Source organism: Protobothrops mucrosquamatus, unplaced genomic scaffold (genome assembly GCF_001527695.2).
Source record: "Protobothrops mucrosquamatus isolate PMUCROS unplaced genomic scaffold, P.Mucros_1.0 scaffold7, whole genome shotgun sequence".
NCBI lineage: Eukaryota > Metazoa > Chordata > Lepidosauria > Squamata > Viperidae > Protobothrops > Protobothrops mucrosquamatus.
Window position 1 is genome coordinate 1,974,688 of NW_015386394.1, and position 21,212 is coordinate 1,995,899.

Below are 21,212 nucleotides of genomic sequence, written 5' to 3' on the forward strand. Positions count from 1 at the left end.
CTATAACGTCTCGAGCAGGGGTTGGACTAGAAGACCTCCAAGATCTTTTCCAACTCTGTAATTCTATATCTATTCTGTATTCAGTCTCATCTTCTCAAATGAATGGGCTGCTTCATTGTCTTTTCAGCAGACTACAATACATCCATTTGTCCACTAGATGTCAGAGTTATCCCATCTTTTCAGCTTTAATGTAGCCTATGGCTTTGGGTCTGTGATTTTATAATTCTTGTGAAGAAGAATTACATTATTAATTTAAAAAAACAAAGTTTCTAATTAAGCTTCTTTTTTTTCTGCTTTCTTCACCGAATTTGCAGAGACGCTGTTGAGAAGATATAGATCAAAGCGTCCTAGAGTCTCTTCTGGATTGAGAAACACTGATATAATGATTCCATCTGGTTTATATTGAGTGGTGGGACTCAAATAATTTAACAACTGGTTCTCTGCCCTAATGACTGTTTTAAGTATAAAAAAACGATATACCGAAAGGTAGTTTATTATTTCATGCATTTAATACCTAAATAAGAACAATAAAAAGGTACATAAAACTAGATTGTTATAAGAAAAAGTTTTAAAATATTAATGGAAAAATATTAAATAATACTGATGCACATGTAAAAATCAAGCTAGGGCGGGGGTGGAGGTGGAGCTGCTCCAGGCTCCCTGCACCTGCTTACCTTAGGACCGTTGCTGCCCCGATACCTGTTGTGCCGCTGCCAGAGTTATTCTGCAGCTGCTTGTGGCCTCATGGCACATTGCACATTGCACCATTGCTTGTGGCAAGACCCCACATGGCTCTTTGCACTGCTCGTCCAGTGCTGCCACTTGCTGCAAGAGGCTGCGAGGCTCGTTGTGCAGCACAAGCTGTGTGAAGAGCCATGTGGTATGTTGCCACAAGCAGCGGCAGCGGTGCAATTGGTGCAACGAGCCTCGAGGCCTGCAGCCATGAGCAGTTGTAGCAGTGCAATCAGTGCGACGAGACTCAAGGCCTGCAGCCGTGAGCAGTGGCAACAGCACAATCAGTGTGACAAGCCTCAAGGCTTTCAGCTGGAGGAAGAGGAAGAGATGGGCAGAGGAAGTGTGGAAAATTTTCCTGGGCTGCAGCCGCACCTAGACCTACAAGGAACGGCACCCAGCCCACAGCATCTGGAGGGTCCTTCGGCAATCCTCTTCCTCCCAGCCCAACAGGATGCATCTCCAGCCATGCCACTGCCCTACAGCAGCCTGGATCCAGAACCTATGGAAACCCCATGAGGAGCCCGGTAGCACCTTGTCCGCACATTCCTTGATCTAGATGGCTTGGAGCCGGGGCGCCTCAGGGTCTCTGACAATCAGCAGGGCAGATTAGACAAGATTGGTGCTGCCGAAGCTGGCCTGGTCACTAGCAAGAAAACAAAGTTGGTGGAGGAGGAAGATGAGCGGCAGCCCCAGTGGCAAGAAGGGCCCTTTCCTAGTTTGATTTGGTACTCTGCAGAATCTGGTCCATATTTCCATTTGCAGGAAATCTCGAATTCTCTTGCTTTTTGGCTCCTAGACTCCCTCTCCTGTGCCACTTCCCCATCACCACCAACATGGTGTTACTGCACCTTCTGAAGCCTTCATTTCCAAATTCAAGGTAATCCTCACTTAAGAACAGTCCCTTTAGTGATTGTTCAGAGTTATGACAGCACTGAAAAAGGAGACTTACAACTGGGCCTTGCACTATGACTATTGCAGCGTCCTCACGGTCATTATCCAGATTCAGTGGGGATTTACCACTGTTGCAGTGTCACATGGGCATGACTGCCATCTGCATGCTTCACAACAGGCTTCTGACAAGCCAATGACAGAGTGAAGCCAGCAGTAAAACTGCAAGTCATGGTCACGTGATGTCTTGCTTACAGCCTGTAGATGATTGGCTTAATGACCACAGCAGAAGTGGTTGTAAGGCAGTTGCATGATGTTTCATTTAACAGCCATATTGCTTAGTGATGGATTTCCTAGTCCCAACCATGATTATTAAGTGAAGACAGCAGCGGAATGGAAGCAAGATAATTTGGCTTTCCATCCCATAGCAACATCTGAGTACAGCCTAATCAGGAATTTTGTTTTTATGTGAGGTGCAAACAAATGGATTTTTGTTAGCCCTAGGGGCCTTGTCACCAATTGCACAACATTTTTTGCAATACTTCCACTGATCAGTCTGAGTTGATTAGTATATTGTGCAAACATAGGCAAACGTTTGCCAAACCTGTTCTCTCTAGCCAAGCCCCTGAGATGCTATTATTTTAACTTATCTTCTTCAACAGCAACCCAGCTCTGCTCTACATGGAAAATACAGAACTGCTTTGCTGTTGCTTTCTTTAACATTCCTGTGATTTCACGGCTGTCCTTCCAAATGTAACTGGCTTTGATCTGATTAGCTTCTGAGCTCAAACAACGTCGTCCGAGTAGCGCCACCTACTGTTTAAAAAAAAAAAGCTCTTTCCTACTACTGTACAGTAAAAGGCACAAGGCTCCGTCCCTTTATCTACTCTTGTCTCCCATTGGTCCCAACGCTTCTATGTGCTCCTTCCAGAGAAACAATGCTCTACCATTCCCCCTTATTAAAGTTTAGTGAATCCATTGGATGCAACTCAAACACCCGCCTTGCCAGGGCCGATCTTGATATCGATAAAGTACCTTATTGGCCGAACAAAAAAAACTCCAGTGACACTCTCATTGGCTACACCCGCCCTCAAATGAGTTTTGATTGGCGAGGCTGAGCTGTCACAAAAGGAAAGTGGTGGCACCCTTTGCTTACAACGATGGACTGTTGACGTTGATCCGGTGTCGCGCGGAGGACAGGTTCGCTGGATGGAATGGGGAGGGAGGAGAACGGCGCGGGAGCGTCGCCTTGGCTTCCCCCCTCCTCGCAGTGCGCGTGCGCGTCCCCTATCCACCGGTACGCCCCGATCCTTTCCATGAGGGCGCCCGCCGGGAGGAGCTGCCGCATCGACATCGATCCAGCTCCGCCCAATCTGGGAAAGAAGAGCCATACGTCGCAATTTGTTGGAGTTTTTTTTTTCTATTCGGATACTGGGAAGGAGCGGGGTGGCGAGGAGGCCTGTTCTTTGATGTTGCGGGTAGGAGAGGAGTAGCAACAGCTGCCTGCCTTGGGGTGGGGAGACCCTTATGGCTTGCTTGACTGATGTTGCGGGTGCTGCACGTAGAGTAGAGAGAGCAACTGTCTTCAGTTCTATGCATGTGGAGTACAAACCCCATCATCCCCTCCTAGCATGGGCAGGAGTGGTGAGACATCTGAGAACAGCAGTTTGGGGATAAAGACTGTAGGATTTTGCATGCTGGGGAGGAGGCAGGGGAAGAGAAGGGTAGCATTTGAGAAGAGGTCAGCATTGGATCGCAGGATGGCAGAGGAGATAGGGGACTGCGCCTGTTGATCTCAGCAGGTGCCTGGCAATGACCAATCCTGGCTCTAATTTTTTTATAAGTAACTAAGCTTTTTTGGAGAAATGAGTTACTGATATGGCTAATTTGGGGGATCAATTTTTTCTTAGTAAAAAGTGCAGAGGAAGTGGGGTGTTGCTATTTGGATGTATAATCTAATATAGTGGATTTGTATCTGGGTGGGAGATGCAGTAGACTTTGAAAAGTAGAAAAGTTAAGAATATGATGTAGGGGTTGTGGGTGGCTTAGCTGGCATTGTCATCATGCCAGATGAGGCCAATGGGAACTATAACCGTATACATCTGGGGAATTTCAGGGTTAGATAAAATAGTTGAGAAGGGAAGGATTAGCAGTGATAGTAGTTGTGCCAAAGAAATAGAGCAGGAAGAAGGGAAGGTAGGATAAATGTTATTTTAGAAGGAGGGGAGGGTTGCAGTTCCAAGAAAAAGGAAAACTTGATAGTTGACAGAGAGATTGGAATGGGTCTAATGTTACTTTTGGGGAGAAGAACAAGCTATAAGTGTTTGGCCAGGAAAAATGGCTTTCCAGATCTCTCTGAATGATGTAGGAATGCAGTAAGGATAGTGTTTTGTTTAAGACACTGCTCAGTAAGGAAAGAAATGGGGAAAATATATCTCATTATTTTGCAGAGTCCCCAGTCCTTCACACCATGCAAGTGGCTGAGGATGCCTGCACCCATTTGGAGGATGAACTGCTCTGTGAGTTATATGTAAAATTATTTTCAACACATTCAGAATATCCGCAGCATATTTCTTTTAGCAGAGAAATCCACAGTATTTACTAGAGTACTGCATTTATTCACTAGTGTCTCAGTGATTGATAACTGGCTATTTCCCACAAATCACTAAATTACTCACTCTGTTTCTACCCATATCGTATCTGGGGAGGGAATGAAAACAAGAACGATCAAGTTTTGAAAACCTTCTCTGACTTATGATAGTCTGAGTTTAGGTGAGTGGCTGATTTGCACACTTGCTAATTCTGCTTTTGCATCATCTCTAGGTAATGATTGGAGGTGGGGGGGGAATACTTGGGCTGTGTAGGCTTTGAAAATAATGTAAAAAAAATACCACAAACTTTATGTGAGCATAGCATCATTCTGTTGCTGTTAAAGCAGCATGACATTTTGCAAGCCTGAAAACAAAATGCAGCTTTATTAACAGCACATTAACAAATGAATTGACTCTTTAAAGCAGTTATTTTTTCAGACTCACATTAGAATCCTGAAAAAAGATGGGTTGTTTTAATGACTAGAAGAGAGATGCTGTACTTGCCCTTGTATGAGACCTGAGTCATTTTTTTCGATTCTTTTAAAAAGCTGTCACCTTATGAACAAAAAGTTCACAATTTTATAGACACACATATGCTGACACACATATACAGATGGTTGTTTGTTTGCCCTATGTAAGAGAAAGAGGATAACAAGTGACAATGCTCCCCCACCTCAGTAAATGGGATGTACAAAAGATATAGGAGCTATAACCCATATTTTTATATCCTTTAGATATGCCAGCAATTCTGAGAATTATAGTTTTAATATATAGAGAAGGTTCACAGATGGAGAATGGCCGCATAGAATGAGAGAGTGGAGCATAATGAGTTTAGGACATCCTTCAGGCACCATTTTGTATGGTTATAAGCAGGAAGCTATCCCTAAACAGCCTCACGTTGGGGCAGGCAGAGACTCATCACAAGATATACTCTCCCTCTCAAGATTTTCTAAGGATAAGTTTGGTTTAGGCCAAGGGTGTCAAACTGCTGACCCGCGGGCCAGATGCATCATAGCAAAACCGCGCCCACCCCATTGCCAGCAGTGGCAAAAAAAGTCGCGATACATCGTGACACATCACGTGATGTTGTGAGTTTGACCCCCCTGGTTTAGGCCATTTCCTTTTCCAAGTATTTTCTGAAATCAGACATCTTGACAGGATCCTCTTGAAATCTTGTGAGAATTGCATTTGTTTGTTTGTTTCCTAAATCAGGCATAGTCTCTTATCTGTTCAGCATTTAATTTAAAATGGTCAGCTGAAAGTTGTGATGAACAAAACAGTGATGAAGTTAAGTCTTCGCCATGCTAAATCTCGAAGACTGAAGCATTTTGTCATTTGTTTTGTGCAAGAAAATGAGAAATCATAACTCAGCATTCAATAGGGGAGCGTCACAAAAAACTCAGGGTCACACATAGGCCATGGATTGCTGACCCATGATTTAAAGGAGAAACACCCAGAAAAGGTGTAAAATAGGTATTGTAAATATATACTATAATAGCCTTATGGCATATTCATTGATCACTGATTTCCTGAGATTATACTGTATGGCAGGTGTGTCAAACTGCCGGCCCATGGGCCAGTTGCATCATATGGAGGCTGCGCCCACCCCAGCTCCGGCAATGCAAAAAAAAAATCATGATATGTCATGTGACGCAGCAAATTTGACACCCATGCTGTATGGTATATGGTCTTTGTCCCAGCACACAGAACTCCCTCAAGACCCAATTTTTAAACTTATTTTTTCCCTTACAGTCTGTGAAGACTGTCGTCTTTATTTCCGCGACTCCTGCCCACAACATGGACCCCCCACCTTTGTGGCTGACACGCCTGTTCCAGAAAGAGCTCCATCACGGGCACTGCTGTCCCTGCCTGAGGGACTTCTGGTCAAGGAACGTTCCCAAGGAGGCTTTGGAGTGTGGAGTGCACTCCCAGCCCTACCTCGTGGCTGCATCTTTGGGCCCTATGAGGGGGAAATGGTCCGAGAACATAGTGACTGCACCCGTTATTCTTGGGCGGTAAGGCACAACACACCAACCACCACAGTATACAGCTCTTGGTGTCTTTGTTATATCACAACTTCAGCTGAAATTTCTTCTGGATTTCGGAATTGTTGACTATTGAAAGAGATTTGTCCATTTTTTTTCTTGTGTTTGTTTGTCTCAGTACAGGTGACACTCAGCTTATGACCTGGGCATTTGACATTACAAAACACACACACACAAAACAAGAAAAGGTACTTACAACCCAGTTCCAGTGACTGCCCGCTATGGTCACATGAACACATTTCAAGCACATTTATGACTGTTTGCAACATCATTTATAATGTTTTTGCCAAGAACTAGTTTCTGGTCTTCAGCAAAAACACAACAGGTGTTAATGATTGTGACATTCATTAACAACTGTAGATTCACCTAATGACCAGAGTGTTTCACTTAACAACTGCCAGAAAAAATGTAATATTGAGTCAGTCATGTGATGACATGCTTTACGACTGTCATGTTTTACGACTGTCCTGGGCAGGCTCCAACATGGTTATAAATCAAGATTACCTGTGTAAAAAAAATGGGAAATGAGTGGATTGGTTTTTGCTTCCAGACAAATGAATTGACTTAGAGTAGTAGCCGTAAATAATTTCTTAAAGGGATAGGGAACAGTTGTTTCAGGCATCCTTGATTTAGTTAACTGTAGGCACTTCTTGACAAGGACTTTATAGTATTGTTCAGCTTCTCTTCCTTGTTCACAGAATAGTTCCAGGAGCTCCAAGTATCACTGATGTCAACTTAATCAATGCTTATGTCACACATTTTTGGCTTCAGTTTTACCTCAGCAAAACCTTTAAGGAAAAGACAGAATAATCACATAATGTTTCATGATCAGAGTCATCTGGTAGAACTTTGTAAAGCCTTTTATTTGAAAAAAAAATATGTCCTTGGATAAAATGTGAGTAAAAAATATATAGTAGTATTGAAAAGTAAAAAGTAATACTGCCATTCGGGCAACTGTATAGATACTGGGATGTTTCACCAATTTGGGTCCCCCTCCCTTTCCCAATTTACCCCCCTAGCCTTATTTCCTGCAGCAGGTTGCTTCAGTCAACCTCTAACTTCAGTTTTCCACAATCTTAATTGAGATATTAGAATGGAAAACAAGAGGTTTACACGTGTCTTATAAAGAGTCTATCTAACTTACTGCCAACAAAAGTGAGCTACTGGTTTGTAAGAGGAAATAGGAGTTAAGGGGTTGGCATATATTCCCAGAACCCCCTCTCAACCCCAGGTTTGGCCATGGAGATATAACAAATGGGATAATGTACAAGTTGAAGATATGTGTGCATTTACATAGATTAATCTTGAGGACATGCATTAAAGTTGAGATGTCTTCAAGGAGATCACTATACAAACTGCCCTAAATCAATTCTTTAACTGCAAACCAGTATATTATCCACTACAAAAGAGATCTGGCATTAAAACTGTTGTTGATCTTAAGCCAGAAAAACCCAGATTCAAATTCCTTACTTTAATAAGTTTTCATAGATTTTTAAGTGGTGGATGATGTAGTTTTTGAATCTGCTATAATGAACCCTTTGGTCAAAGTATGGGACAAAGATATAAGAGTTTATCCTTTCTCCAGACTAATGTCAGATCTGGAGATGCTGAGCTGCAAAAGCAGGCCATAGGCAAATGACCAATATGTTTGGAGATAATCAGGTTGAGGAAGGATCTCCCACTGGCACTTTATATTGGCTTTGTTATTCTGAACTGAGGTTCCTTCTCCTCTCCCAAGATTCGGTTCACACAATCCTCCCAAGAATCTGTAGTTCTTAGTCTAATTTTCAAACTGCCTGCGAGGGATTATTTCAGACTTTCAGCAAAAATAACTTGTTTGTCTCTCAGCAGAAAAGGGTAGAGAGAGAAATAGGGTTCTAAAGATGTACAAAAAGTTAAAAGGGAGAAAAATGCTATGTTTTAGTTTGGGGTATTTCTATTGCTGCCTTTGGTCCTGTCCTTTGCTTGCTATCAATCCCTGCAAGGGGTGGGGGGGATCCATTGCTGTGCTACATGAAAAGTGCTACTGCGTTTTTCAGCTTGTTTTCTTCTCAGCAGTGATCAACCAATCGGTGCAGAGAATAGTTAGGCCTAATTATTCCTTCTTTTGTTATAGGAAAGGGAGGGAGGGAGGGAGGGAAGGAAGGAAGGAAGGAAGGAAGGAAGGAAGGAAGGAAGGAAGGAAGGAAGGAAATTTCCTCCAAGTTATTTGGGGTAGAATGGAAACAAAAGATACTTTCTCCTTCCAGGTTAGATTTTGTGTGCAACCCATTGTGTTACTCAGTAGCTCTGCATCATCACCAATAAAAGCCAGTGATTCTGAAACCTTTGGGATACAAAGGGTGGACTATCCATCCTCCCTGGATATCAAAACTATGCAACTTTCTTTAGGTCAAGAACTACATCATTGTTGAATTCATATTGCAAAAGAGACAGCCTATACTGGACTTTTTAAAAATGGATGAGAGATAAAAATGAAAGTTTATTTTTTTATTTATATTGCACCTCTTTTATTTTTACAAATAATTAAAGATGACAAACATATCCAACACATCTTCCTCATCCTGTTTTCCCATAATAGCAACCCTGTGAAGTGAGTTGGACTGAGCGAGAGAGAGACTGATCCAAGGTCACCCAGCTGGCTTTCACGGCTAAGGTGGGACTTGAAGTCACAGACTCTTGCTTTCTAGTGCCTTAACCATTACTAGTTAATGGTTGCTAGTTACATGTTACTATTTTAAGTTAACTTAATTCATACATTTTAAAATATGCACACACAGCCTTTTATAATAATCCCTCTCCTTTCCCCTGGCCGAAGTCCCTGATTTAAAATAATATGCAAACAAAACCTCTACTACTACTACTATTCTCATATTTACATCAACCCCATAGTCGTAGATACAGATTAAGACGGTGAACACAGACAGCTTAGTGGTGGTGGGCAGCAGATTCTAAGAGAGGATAAAGGCCACATTTAACTTCTTGGTGAGGTATATGAAGTCCTTATGCTATACATCCAAAACAATGCCTCCTACAAACCATTCCAGCTCCTTTTTTGTCTGCTCAGAGCGCATCCTGAAGGGAGTAAACATTTGGCCCTCAAGGGATAAAATAGATCTTTTAAGCCCCAAAGCCCTCTGAAAATGGCTCTGTACCTCTGGTGTGGGCAGCTCAAAGTATCCATTTTTCCTGAAAATGTTAATGGCATCCATTCCAGTGATATCACCAGGCTACCATCTTGTAGAGGCCATCAAAAAAAGGTGATCAGCCTGGCCTCCCGACGTGTCTTGCTTTCCGATCCTCTCCTCAGCTTAGATTCTCAAGAACGGGTATCAAACTCGCAATGTCACGTGACGTATCACAATTTTTTTCCCATTGCCAGCAATGGGGTGGGCGCGGTTTCAGCATGACACATCCAGCCCGCAGGCCAGCAGTTTGACACCCCTGCTCAAGAACCTCAGAAGATAGGATGCTTCTGGGAAAGAGCAGAATTTAACAGAGGAATCCTGCATATCAAAGCACTTTCTACATATATTTCTCACATCTTTTTCTTTCGCTTTCATTTTTTTCCCTTACTTTTTATGGAGTGAAAGAGACAATAGTTGCCCAGTGTCTTCTGCTTGTATATACAGTATATATATATATAAATATATACAGTGTGTGACACTGCCACATTCAGTTTTGTGTTTTCAGAGAAGACCCTCCTTTGCCCCTGCCTTTTAACTTAAAAATGCACAATTCAAGAGGAAGAGGAGAGTTCCAAGAATGTTTTTATAAGAAGATGAAGAAGAAAATAAAATGCATCCAAACAAATGATTTACCATTTAAACCAAATAATAGGAAGCCCTGTTGTGCTGTCTTGCAGTTGCCTTTTGAAGAGGAAGCTTGAAAAGGTATGCCTGCAGGATCTTAAGAGTTGTATTGTCTGCAGGTCCACACCCTTTCCCTGAAAATACTGCAAGGTTCATGACAGTTCAGAAGGGGGGAGTGGATGCTGACAGGTGCCAGCAATCTCCTATTCCCAGATAGAAAACAATGGAGTCTGATCACTCATGATTTATGGCATTCCTTTCAAAGTACAGCTGTGAAGAAAGATTCAGGGATTGTGAGTAACAAATACAAAATCAATTTCCCCAATAAACTGTGTGAGTAGACAAAAGCTCATAATGAAGCAAGGAGAGAGCTGAAACACTGCTGGGTTCCAGTAATTGGTAGAGGATAATTTACAAAGGGTTCAGTGTTGCAATTGATTATCAATCGGAAGAACAATATATTTTCTTCCTCAAATTCACTACTGAGAATCTCTCATCTGTGCTAGATGTTCCTTTGTATCTGGGTATGCTATGAGGACTTGGAGTGGTATAGTTTGCTAAACAATACTTGCAAGCTGGCATTTCAGATCTACCTTTGCCACTACTCTGTGCATAGTTTTGTTGATGAACCTTTGCGTTGAGTAAATAACACTAATATATAGTTTCTCCCAGCAATTTGATTTTCCTGTTTCTGCCTTAAGATAGATGGAGTTTTTCAAATCCACTGCAGATGGTGCTCTTTACCTCATGAGCCCTTTTTTTTTTTTTACCTTGGTGGTAGGTTGTCTACAGCCAGCTTAAAATACCAAACAAATTCTAAAATAAAGGTCGAATTTGTGGGTTTGATTGGATCTTTCTATTTCCGTGGTGGCGAACCTATGGCACGCCTGTCACAGGTGGCATGCAGAGCCGTCCCTGTGGGCACTTGCGCCATTGCCACAGACAGAGGGACGCAGGACCGGGCTCCTCCCCTCCCCCTCTCCACACATGTGGAGTCCGGGAACAGCTGCGAGAGCTGGGCGGGGTGAGGGAAACCTATAAAAGGAACAGTTTTGGCAGGAGACTGAGTGAGCGGCCTTTCAAAGAGACCAGTGGTGGGTTTCAAATAATTTAACAACCGGTTCTCTGCCTCACCTTCCCTCTGTCTTGGTCAGGCTGGGCTGCTCGGGGGGTCGGCTGGGGTGGGGGCAGGAGGGTGAGGGTCATCAGGTCCCAGCTGGGAGAAGGCAAGGGGGACTGGCTAGGGGGAGCAGGAGGGCCAGGATGCCTCCGTGGAGGAAAGCCGCTCCCCCGGCGGCCGAGCCTCTCATCCACACTGGTCACATAGGATTGCATAGAAGGGGCACCGGGCAGGGGGATGGGGGATGGCTGGCAGGAGGGAATCAGAGCCGCCAACGGCGTGGGCAGAGATGGCCCCGGGACAGCCAGAAAGGAGCCCGCACCTGGTGCAGGCCCTGTCTACACAGTGGCTCTGACGGGGGTGGTGGCGGCTGCTCCTGCTGCTCTGAGCCCCTAGACCAGCCAACCACACAGGGAAGTAGGAGACAGCAGCAGTGATCCCTGCATCACCAAGCCCGACAGGCAGCAGATCTGGAAGCGAAGCTGTGCCACCCATACTCACGCTGGTAGAGGCAGCGGCGGGGGAAGGTGAGCTGTGGCGCACGCCCACCCCTCCCCGCTGCCACCCTACATTGTCCCGCACACACGTCCAGGAGGCACACACAGGACAATGTGGGGCAACAGCGGCAAAGGGTGGGCACATGCCAGATCCCGCCTTCCCCTGCTGCTGCCACCCCCACCAGCACGAAGATGGGTGGCACAACTTCGCTTCCGGATCTGCTGCCTGACACCCTCGGCCTCCGCACACAGATGCCAGTGAGCGCATGGGGCCGACGGTGTCCGTCAGCAGCCACAGCATGCTGGCTGTCCTATATCATGGTGAACTGGCCATGAAGCCCCATCGGCGTGGGCAGAGACGGCCCCAGGATGGCCGGAAAGAAGCCCTTGCCCGGCCTGGGTCCATTCGCTTGACGGCTGTGATGGGGGTGGCTTCTGCTGCTGCTCCAATCCAGTCAACCATGCAGGGAAGCAGGAGGAGGTGGAGGGGCAGCCAGGGGCCTGGAGCCCCTTCAGCTGCTCGCTGGCAGCCCGATGCAGTGGATCTCGTACATCAGCTGCCCCTCCTGCTTCCCTGCATGGTTGACCAGTCGGAGCAGCAGCAGAAGCCACCCCCATCAGAGTCGTTGAGTGGATAGGGCCCAGGCTGAGCAGGGCTTCCTTCCAGCTGTCCCGGGGCCATCTCCGCCTGCATCGATGGTGCTCCGTGGCCAGTTCGCCATTATGCAGGACAGGTAGCATGCTGTGGCTGCTGACGGACACCGTCGGCCCCCATGCGCTTGCTGGCCTCTGTGTATCAGGCAGCAGTTCCGGAAGCAAAGCTGTGCCACCCATCCTCATGCTGATGGGGGAAGGCAGGATCTGGCATGCACCCACCCTTGTGCCTCCAGGCCGTGCATGCGGGACGATGGGTGGCAGCAGGGAGAGGTGGGTGTGCGCCACAGCTCACCTTCCCCCACCGCTGCCTCCCCCAGCGAGAGTATGGGTGGCACAGCTTCACTTCCAGATTCTGCTGCAGACCGGGCTTGGCAATGCAGGGATCATCGCCGCCACCTCCTACTTCCCTGTGTTGTTGACTGGTCAAGGGGCTCAGAGCAGCAGGAGGAGCAGCAGCAGCCGCCCCCGTCAAAGCCACTGTGTAGACAGGGCCGGCAACAGGTGAGGGGTCTTTTCTGGCAGTCCCGGAGCCATCTCCACCCACGCCGATGGGGTTGCCATGATGTAGGACAGCCAGTAGGCTGTGGCTGCTGACAGACACCGTTGGCCCCCATGCGCTCGTTGGCCTCTATGCATGGGGGCCGATGGTGTCCAGTCCCTGGCTCACCTTGCCATGCCCCAGGGCAATTGGCACACCCACCCTGCCTCGCCTCATCTCACCCCACAGGACGAGCCACCGCCCCACCCGCCAGAGACCCCCTGGATCTCCCCCAATTCTGCCTGGCCCCCACAGGCGTCCCTCCCCATGAGCATCATCAAGATGGCCACACCCACTGTGGCCACACCCACCCAGTCAGCTGTGACCACCATGGCCATGCCCACCAAGTCGGCCTTGTCAATTTGACACCCAGCGATAAATAAATGGGGTTTGGGTTGCAGTTTGGGCACTCGGTCTCTAAAAGGTTTGTCATCACTATTCTATTCCTTCCATTCTCTCTGCAGGTTCGGGACAATGGGTCCTATTTTTTCATTGATGCTTCTGATGATTCCAAATCTAACTGGATGAGGTGAGCATCTTATGAGAGAAACCCAGTAGCAACTGATGGGGAAATTATCACTGTTTCATTTTTTATGACATATGCCAAAGCTGGGATCCATGAACCTCTGACACCATCAGATAGCAGCACAGAGAGAAAGCAAATAATTGCCAAATTGTCTTAAGATATTGCATACGATCTCATTTGAATCTTGTGAGATGTTGGTGATCTATGAGAGGACGTAGAGGGAAGAATAGGGATAAACAGAATTTTGATTTTTTAATTCTCTACTAAAGGAGAACTGGGCAAGAACATCCAAGGAAATATGAATGTTTAACTCTCATTTTGTTATACTATATTCTTATGGTACACTTATGGCATAAAACAACATATTTGCCTTGTGGCTTTAATCCAAACACTACCACTTTTATTCCTTGGGGACTACAAATGAGCCTAACCCTTTTTTTTTTTAAAGCAGTTGCTTCCTTAGTCATAGGAGAGTCCTTAAATCCACTAGGCCTGTAGTTCCCTGGAGACATAATCTGCAATTACTGTTGATATAAAAACCAAGAAGGAAAACACATTGCCTCCCCCAATTCTAGTGACTCATCATCCCTTTTTCTCCATGCAGATATGTGGCATGTGCCTCCACTGAGGATGAGCAGAACCTAACTGTATTCCAATATCGGGGTTACATCTACTACCGGGTCTGCCAGATTATACCTGCTGATACAGAGCTGCTGGTCTGGATAGGAGAGGAATATGCTCGCACTCTAGGACTGCGTTTAGGTAAGTGAAAAGGGAGAGGGGAAGAGGACTAATGGCCAGGTCCCTTGCTTTCTTCACTTTTAGCAGCCATTTAGGATTTCTAAAAGAATCCGCCGCGTGGGTTAAACCGCTGAGGCCATGGGCACAGCATATTTTCTACATCCCCAAAAGCAATGCTAAACATTAAAATAAAGGTTATGTTGTTATATTTAAATGGAGGTTTTTTTTATGGCTTTCCAGATGTGTGCTTTGATAACTTTCCCTATCATGTTAAAAGTCGCAATTTGGACTTCAATTTTGCCCCCATCCTTGTGGGCTACAAATTGTGTACTGCGCATATCTCAACCTTGGCAAATGAAAGATGTGTGGAGTTCAAGTCCCAGATTTTCCCATATTGGCTGGGGAATTCTGGGAGCTGAAGTCTACACATTTTTAAATTGCCAAGGTTGAGATAAAGGCAGTACAGTGGTTAAGGCACCAGGCTAGCAACCAAGAGGCAGTGAGTTTAGTCTCACCTTAGGCATGAAAACTGGCTGGATGTCTCAGCCCATGACATCAGGCTTGGGCAACAGATCTGTTGGTCAATTCCTATCACAACCAATGGATTAACATTTGGTTGATTCAGGAAAAAAAAGAGATATCTGTCTGTCTATATATCTATAACTATTATCAATCTATCATACTAAACAGATCTTTGGACTCATATACTACATGTCACGTATTAGCATAGACAGTTCACTACTATTAGTGATATCTCCTATTAAGAGATTGGTAACCATCAGGGCTATTTATTCTCAGGATTTCTTTTGTACCCTGGACTGTGTAAAGCTTCCCAGGGATCAGAGGCCCTAAGCTACTTCTTTTCAGCCATTTATGATTTTCCTAGGACAGTAATATTGTAATGGTTTTCTATTGCTTTCTGCAGTGAATTCTCTTAGCAATAGAAAAAAAACACCAGGAACTTTTCACAATGTAATATTATTTCTCTACTAGTAATTGTGTTCAAATATATCCAATGGCCCCACAGTTTAGCCAAGAGTATATTTAATATAGAAATGGACAAACTGCTTAACTTGCAAGCTTTTGGAAGAGATCAGCTAAGGTCTCTGAAAAAGATTTTGTCCCTTCCTTGCTGCTTGTTATGGAAGAGGGAAAAATAAGTTGTTAATAAATTAATGACCTTGTTCACATGACATGAATGATCCAATTATTTATTCTCCAAATTAAGTGATTCATCTTTGTGTACTTGGTACTCACAATCCTTAATTATTCCAATAGTAATTTGACAGCCTCTTTTTAGCCTTCTCAGCTGCCAAAAAAGAGCTAAGAGAGTTGTCACTTTCATCTCCCTGTAAATTTTTTTCCTCTCTGGGGATGAAAAAATAGTACAGCTGGATTGAACCAGTGCAACTGATGCAATAAAGTCATCTTCCCAACCATTTCTGTCCCTTTTTTTATTTGCAATACCTTAGTCAGTCATGGAAGGTAAAAGGCAAAAATAGGACCTCTCTAGGCTTCATCTCAATCATGTACATCAGAATTTTACAGAGAAGGGCACTCTCTTATATTCCAGATATTAGGAGAGTTCTTCATTCTTTTAAGTTGACTTTAGAGAATCCCATATGAAAGCAGAGCTCTTTGCATGACTTGGCTATCATGCGTTTTCAACCATTTTTACATTTGTATTTATTTCTTTTAACTTGGTAAGTATATCTGGGCTGTCTAATAGTGTTGCAGGTGTAGGGTACTTGTAATCGCCTACTCATGCCAGTAGAACTTATCCTATTTGTAGGTAAAATCAAGGTCATGGGTAAGATCCAAGTAGAGTTCTTTATTATTTTACACCTGTAGACAAAGTCTTACCAGACTAAGCTCTCTGCATGTACCATATACTCTGTAAACTATTAGGGAGGGGCTGCCTTCACCCTCTTTCTCTCACACATAATCTTCAGACTGAGTTGCCCCTTATTCCTCTAGAATGCACCCCCTCCTCTTGGGAATCCACCTCCTTACTATGTTCCATCACATCTCTTCTAGCCACGTGTCTGCCCTGCTTGCTCACCAAAGAGTTTTGCAATTGAAAAATTGCACATATTTCCAGATCTATAAAAGCGAGGAGGGAAATTCAATCTTTGAAATTTGTTATGGGAGGAGGGACAGATATGTCTATCAGAACTGGTACAGCTCTTTAGTGCTCAGGAAAAGAAACCTACCTGCAAATATAGGGGGCAAGGATCTTGTCCCGGTGATACAATTTGTTCCATTCCCCCACAGGTGAGCATTTCAAATACGAATTTGGCGAGAAAGAATTACTGATGAAACTCTTCCAAGAGCTGCATGTCAAGACTCAGTCACCATCTCCAGCTCCCCATGCTCCTTCTTCTCGTACCCAGTATTTGTGTGGAGATGCCACTGCCTCATCTTTCCTGCCCCTCCACAAGCCAGGCCTTCCTGTGGGAGGAATCACATTTCCCCTGCTGGAAGGGACACAAAATCTGGTGGGTTTGGGCCGGGCTCAGAGTCGCTATTGGACTTTTTTTGGCTTCCAAGGGGATGCCTATGGCCGCATCCTCGACAAGAGCAAGATCATCTGCAAGTTGTGTGGAGTCCGGCTGAGCTACAGCGGAAACACCACCAACTTACGCCAACATCTCATCTACAAACATCGTTGTGAGTACAACCAGCTTGTTGGGACACAGGTGGCCCCTCTTGACAAAGGAATGGCTGGTACAGGCGAGTTTGGAACTCTCCGCCCTCCAATCCCTGGCCGGACGACACGGGCAGTGGCTGACTTTATTGTGTTGGACCTGATGCCAGTGGAGGTGGTAGAAGGTGAGGGGTTTGGGCAGATGCTAGCTGTCCTGGACCCCAACTACAGACTCCCTGAAGCTGCTGCCCTCGCCCACACAGTGCTGAAGGACATGTATACCCAGGTGAAAGGGAAAATCTGGGAACTGGTGCGGGGCCTGTCCCAGTGTTCCCTCAGTCTGGATGTATGGCACCACAGCAGCACTCTAACCTACCTCACACTAACTGTCCACTATGTGGATGACTGCTTTGAACCCAGGGCCAGGGTCCTTTCGAGCCGCCCTATTCCTGAGAACCCCAGCCCTGAGAGCCTGGTGGAGGCACTGGCTGAGGCCACCAAAGAATGGGGAGTACATGAGAGCACTTTGTACACTGTGGGAGGCCTTGGCCCTGCCATCCAGCAAGCAGCTGCTGCCCTGGGGTGGACAGCCCTGCCTTGCATTGGGCAGGCCTTGCGGGCAGCAATGGAAGCAGTGCTGGGACAGCCAGTAGCCCAGAGTGCCCTGGAGCACCTCTGTTCTTTGGCTTCTTGGGCACTGACGGGGGCAGGTCGTAATGAAAAACTGTGGTTCCAGGAGCCCCTCTTGCAAGCCCACCTCAGCCGCTTCCTGAGGGATGGGAGCAAATGGCACAGTGTCTACACAATTCTGCAGGATTTGCTAGAGTATAGCAAGTGTCTGTCAGGGCTCGGTCCTGATGGAAAGGCAGTTCTGCACCCACAGGACTGGGCTGCCCTTCAGGACATAGTCCAAGTTCTCAAGCCCATGGCAATTGCTACCTCTACGTTTACCAAAGATCCCTTTTCCAGTCTCGCCCTAGTCAAGCCCGTGTTAACTAGCCTCCTCTACAAGCACTTGGTGGCCAGTGAGTGGGACTCTGCTCTGACCCTTGAAGCCAAAGCAGCAGCTCAGAAAGAACTGAACCACCATTTCTCCAGCCCTGAAGTTAACCAGGCCCTCAATCTAGCCTGTGCTCTTGACCCCCGGTTTCGTGGTCTGGACTTCCTGAGCCATTCTGACCAGGTGGAAACTTTGCACTTGCTCAAGGCCGAAGTGTCACACTTGGCCAAGGCGCCTGCTTTCTTAACCTCCAGCCTGCCTGGTGTGGCTTCCTCATCGCCCCCTTCCAAGCTGCCAAAGCAAGATGCAGGCATTGAATTCTTGCTGGGAGATCTTTGCAGCATGCGTGGTGGCCCAGGCATCAGCTCTGCCCATCAGCAAGCTGAGCAGGAGACAGCCAGCTTCCAGACCAGCAAAGCATCTGCCCTCGCTCAGGAACCCCTGCAATGGTGGAAGATCCACCACACCCAGTACCCATTATTGTCCCGGGCAGCCCGCAAGCTCCTAGGAGTGCCTGCCACTTCAGTACCTGCTGGCTGGCTCTTCAGCAGCACTGGAGATGCCATCCATACTAAGCGCCAAGCCCTGACACCAGAGCATGTCGATATGCTTGTGTTCCTCCATGGCAACCGTGCAATGCTCTATTAGAGTACACAAAGAAAGCAGGCTTGGGTGAGCATCTGTCTGCAGGATCCTATAGCATTCCAACACAAAAGACTGAAATTGGAGAAGAGTTCCCATGTGTCCTGTATCTACTTCCCTCTGCTGGACTGGCCAAAAGGTCTAGAGGGCGGCTACAGTCTGCGTGTTTTGGAGAAAGGGGAATAGAACAAACCATTTGAATGGTTTTGTGGGGTGGGCCAAACTAGGACAGACCTCTTCGAATTGCATCAACCAGGGATCAAAATACAAATTCCCTCTACTCCCACCAGCTGATTGGGAGCTATGAAAATATTAGTTCAGTGAAGTTGTAGACTAAGGCTAAGAAGGCTGATCTGGAATAAAAGAAACAGCTGTGGCTTTTAGTAGGCTTTGTTTGGAGGAAGGGAGGGGAGGAGGCCAAATTAGATCATGTTGAATCTTCCAAAGAAGTAGGAGGGCTGATGTGCTGGAATATTCCATAAATGTAAGGGAAATGAATGTTATGAGAGTGTATGGCTGTAGTTCTCGCCTCTCAGAGATATAGGGGGGGGGGGGTGGAATGACACAAACTATGGGTCAGAAGGAGAGATCATTTGAGGAAAGAAATGATGTATTAAGAGTAAGTGAGAACATAAAAAGAGGAATAGGAGTGGACTAGCCCATGCCTACCATAGGGAAACAGATTCATTACAGGGAGAAGATAAGGGGGGAGAAATATGCTGAATGGTATAGAGAGCTGAAAATAATGACAGCACCAATTCAGGAAAACAAAAGGAGGGCATGGAATATTTCAAGAAGTTTAGGTTGCAATTCAGACACACATCAAGCAGGCATGTGGTTGGTGTCAATGTGTTTTTGCTTTATAAGGAGCCCTGGAGTATCTAAACAAAAGGTACATTAACCAAGCCTTTTCTCTTATTACTCAATGGAATGTTGATGGAGGACTCTCTGGTAGAGAGATATCTTACTTGCACTATGGATTCAGTGAATATAGGCAGCATTCCCTCCTCTCGTCACCCTTCCCCCAAAATCAAGATACAAAGCCAAAAGAAGAAAGGATGCTAGAAAAGTACTGTGATTCCTCTGGCCTTCCTTTCATTTAGGGGGCATTGATCTTTAAACCAAAGAAAGTACTAACCATTTCTCTATTTTATTTATACCCAGCCTTTATTATTTTTTACAAATAACTCAAGGTGGCAAATTCATTCAACCTTCTATTTTCCCCACCTGTGAGATAAGTTGGGCTGAGAAAATGACTATCCCAGGGTCACCCAGCTGGCTTTCATGGCTAAGACAGGATTAGAAGTCACAGTCTCCCACTTTATAGCTTGGTGCCTTAGCCATTAGACTTTTCACTGCCTCTTGATCATGCCCTTCCCTATGTAATGCCTTCCTTATTCTCTCCTATCCTAAACCCCTATCCTGTTTGCACACATTAAAAAGTTCAGGGTTATCAAATGAAAGAGGAACAGCTGAAGACAGGTTTATACAGCCAGGATCCTTCCTCTTCTCCACTTTAAAATGAGTTTTATTTAGGTTTTTTTTTGGGGGGGGGTAATTCAAAGAGCAACAAGAAAATAAAAGACATTTTATTTTAAAAAAGATGATGCTGCTTGTACTAAGATGAGGGTGGGGGGAAACTGAAGATTTTTTTTCCCCAAATGGTGATTCTTTAAGGCACCAACAGCCAAGGATGCAGTAGAACTAAAAATTATAGAAAACATCCCTCTCTGGCCTTGTTCAATGTGAATAAGACATTACCCTCTAACTTTATAATCCAGTTCTGTTGGCTTTAGTTGCTAGCCTCATCCAACATTTCTTCAATTTGGCTAGGAATAATAGAAATTATGGAGCTGCCTCACAGCAGTTCCAAAAATAGCCTGTCTGCAGATCACATCTGGTGAATTGTTCATGGCTATCCCTTTATGAATCAGAGTATTTAGTAGCCATTGTTTTTTTATTAGTGCCAAAAGGGAAGTCAAGCTGCCTTATAGAAGCCAATGCCACAAGAAAGTTGATGCTTAAGCCAGGACAAATATTATTCCTAATGCTGGGGGGGGGGGTAGTGGTGGTACATAAGGCTTTGTACAAGTTGCTGAATGGCATCTCATTATTGCCCTGCTCCTGCTGGAAGTTGAAGTTTGGTAGCATCTAGTGGGTGATATGAGGCCCACCAGCTGTTGGACATCATCTTTCTTAGTATGACCCTGGTTTGATACAACTAATAGAATATGGTTCTCAGCAAGTGACAGTGCCTAACCAACCTTGGCTGATTTAGAAACCTAAGCAGTGTTGGCTGTACTTAATACTTAGATGTCACCTAGAAAGACAAGGTCTGGTGAATGACAGGGACTCTGAAAAAAATACCCCAGCAGAAAACAGTAGCAAACCATGGGGGATAGGGAGGTAGAATGGGAAACATCAGCTACATTAATGCATCAGGATTTCAAGTCCAACATGATTTTGCTTTTACTCCTGGGGTAATTGTATTAAATATCTAGAAACAAGTTATCTGTTCCTCATCCTGCTTTCAGAAAGCTGTGAATCCTTGCTGCATCATTTTCAGTCTTTATGACAAATGTAGAATCAGTTGTAATTTCTTCTATTGTGTAGAATTTTTTAAAATGAAATTGATTTAATTATCATGTTAATACTACAACCATGGCATGTTGTTGGGTTGGCAGTGTTATATTCAAGAGTAGGGTAATGGTACAAAATAGGTCAGATTGAATCATATGAATGGATGTTCCCACTCCCTCCCACCTCTCCCTTG

At 45.2% G+C, this 21,212-nt stretch overlaps 1 protein-coding gene across 1 annotated transcript; it reads left to right on the top strand.

The window, feature by feature from the left end:
• Nucleotides 1-2,786: 2,786 nt before the first annotated feature.
• LOC107282398 (zinc finger BED domain-containing protein 1-like) lies at nucleotides 2,787-19,957 on the top strand. The gene is made up of 6 exons (XM_029283008.1): nucleotides 2,787-2,920; nucleotides 4,074-4,142; nucleotides 5,967-6,229; nucleotides 13,348-13,412; nucleotides 14,014-14,171; nucleotides 16,425-19,957. Exons 1-6 carry the CDS (start codon nucleotides 2,833-2,835, stop codon nucleotides 18,443-18,445), a joined length of 2,664 nt encoding a protein of 887 aa, XP_029138841.1. The 5' UTR covers nucleotides 2,787-2,832; the 3' UTR covers nucleotides 18,446-19,957.
• The last annotated feature ends 1,255 nt before the right edge of the window (nucleotides 19,958-21,212 follow it).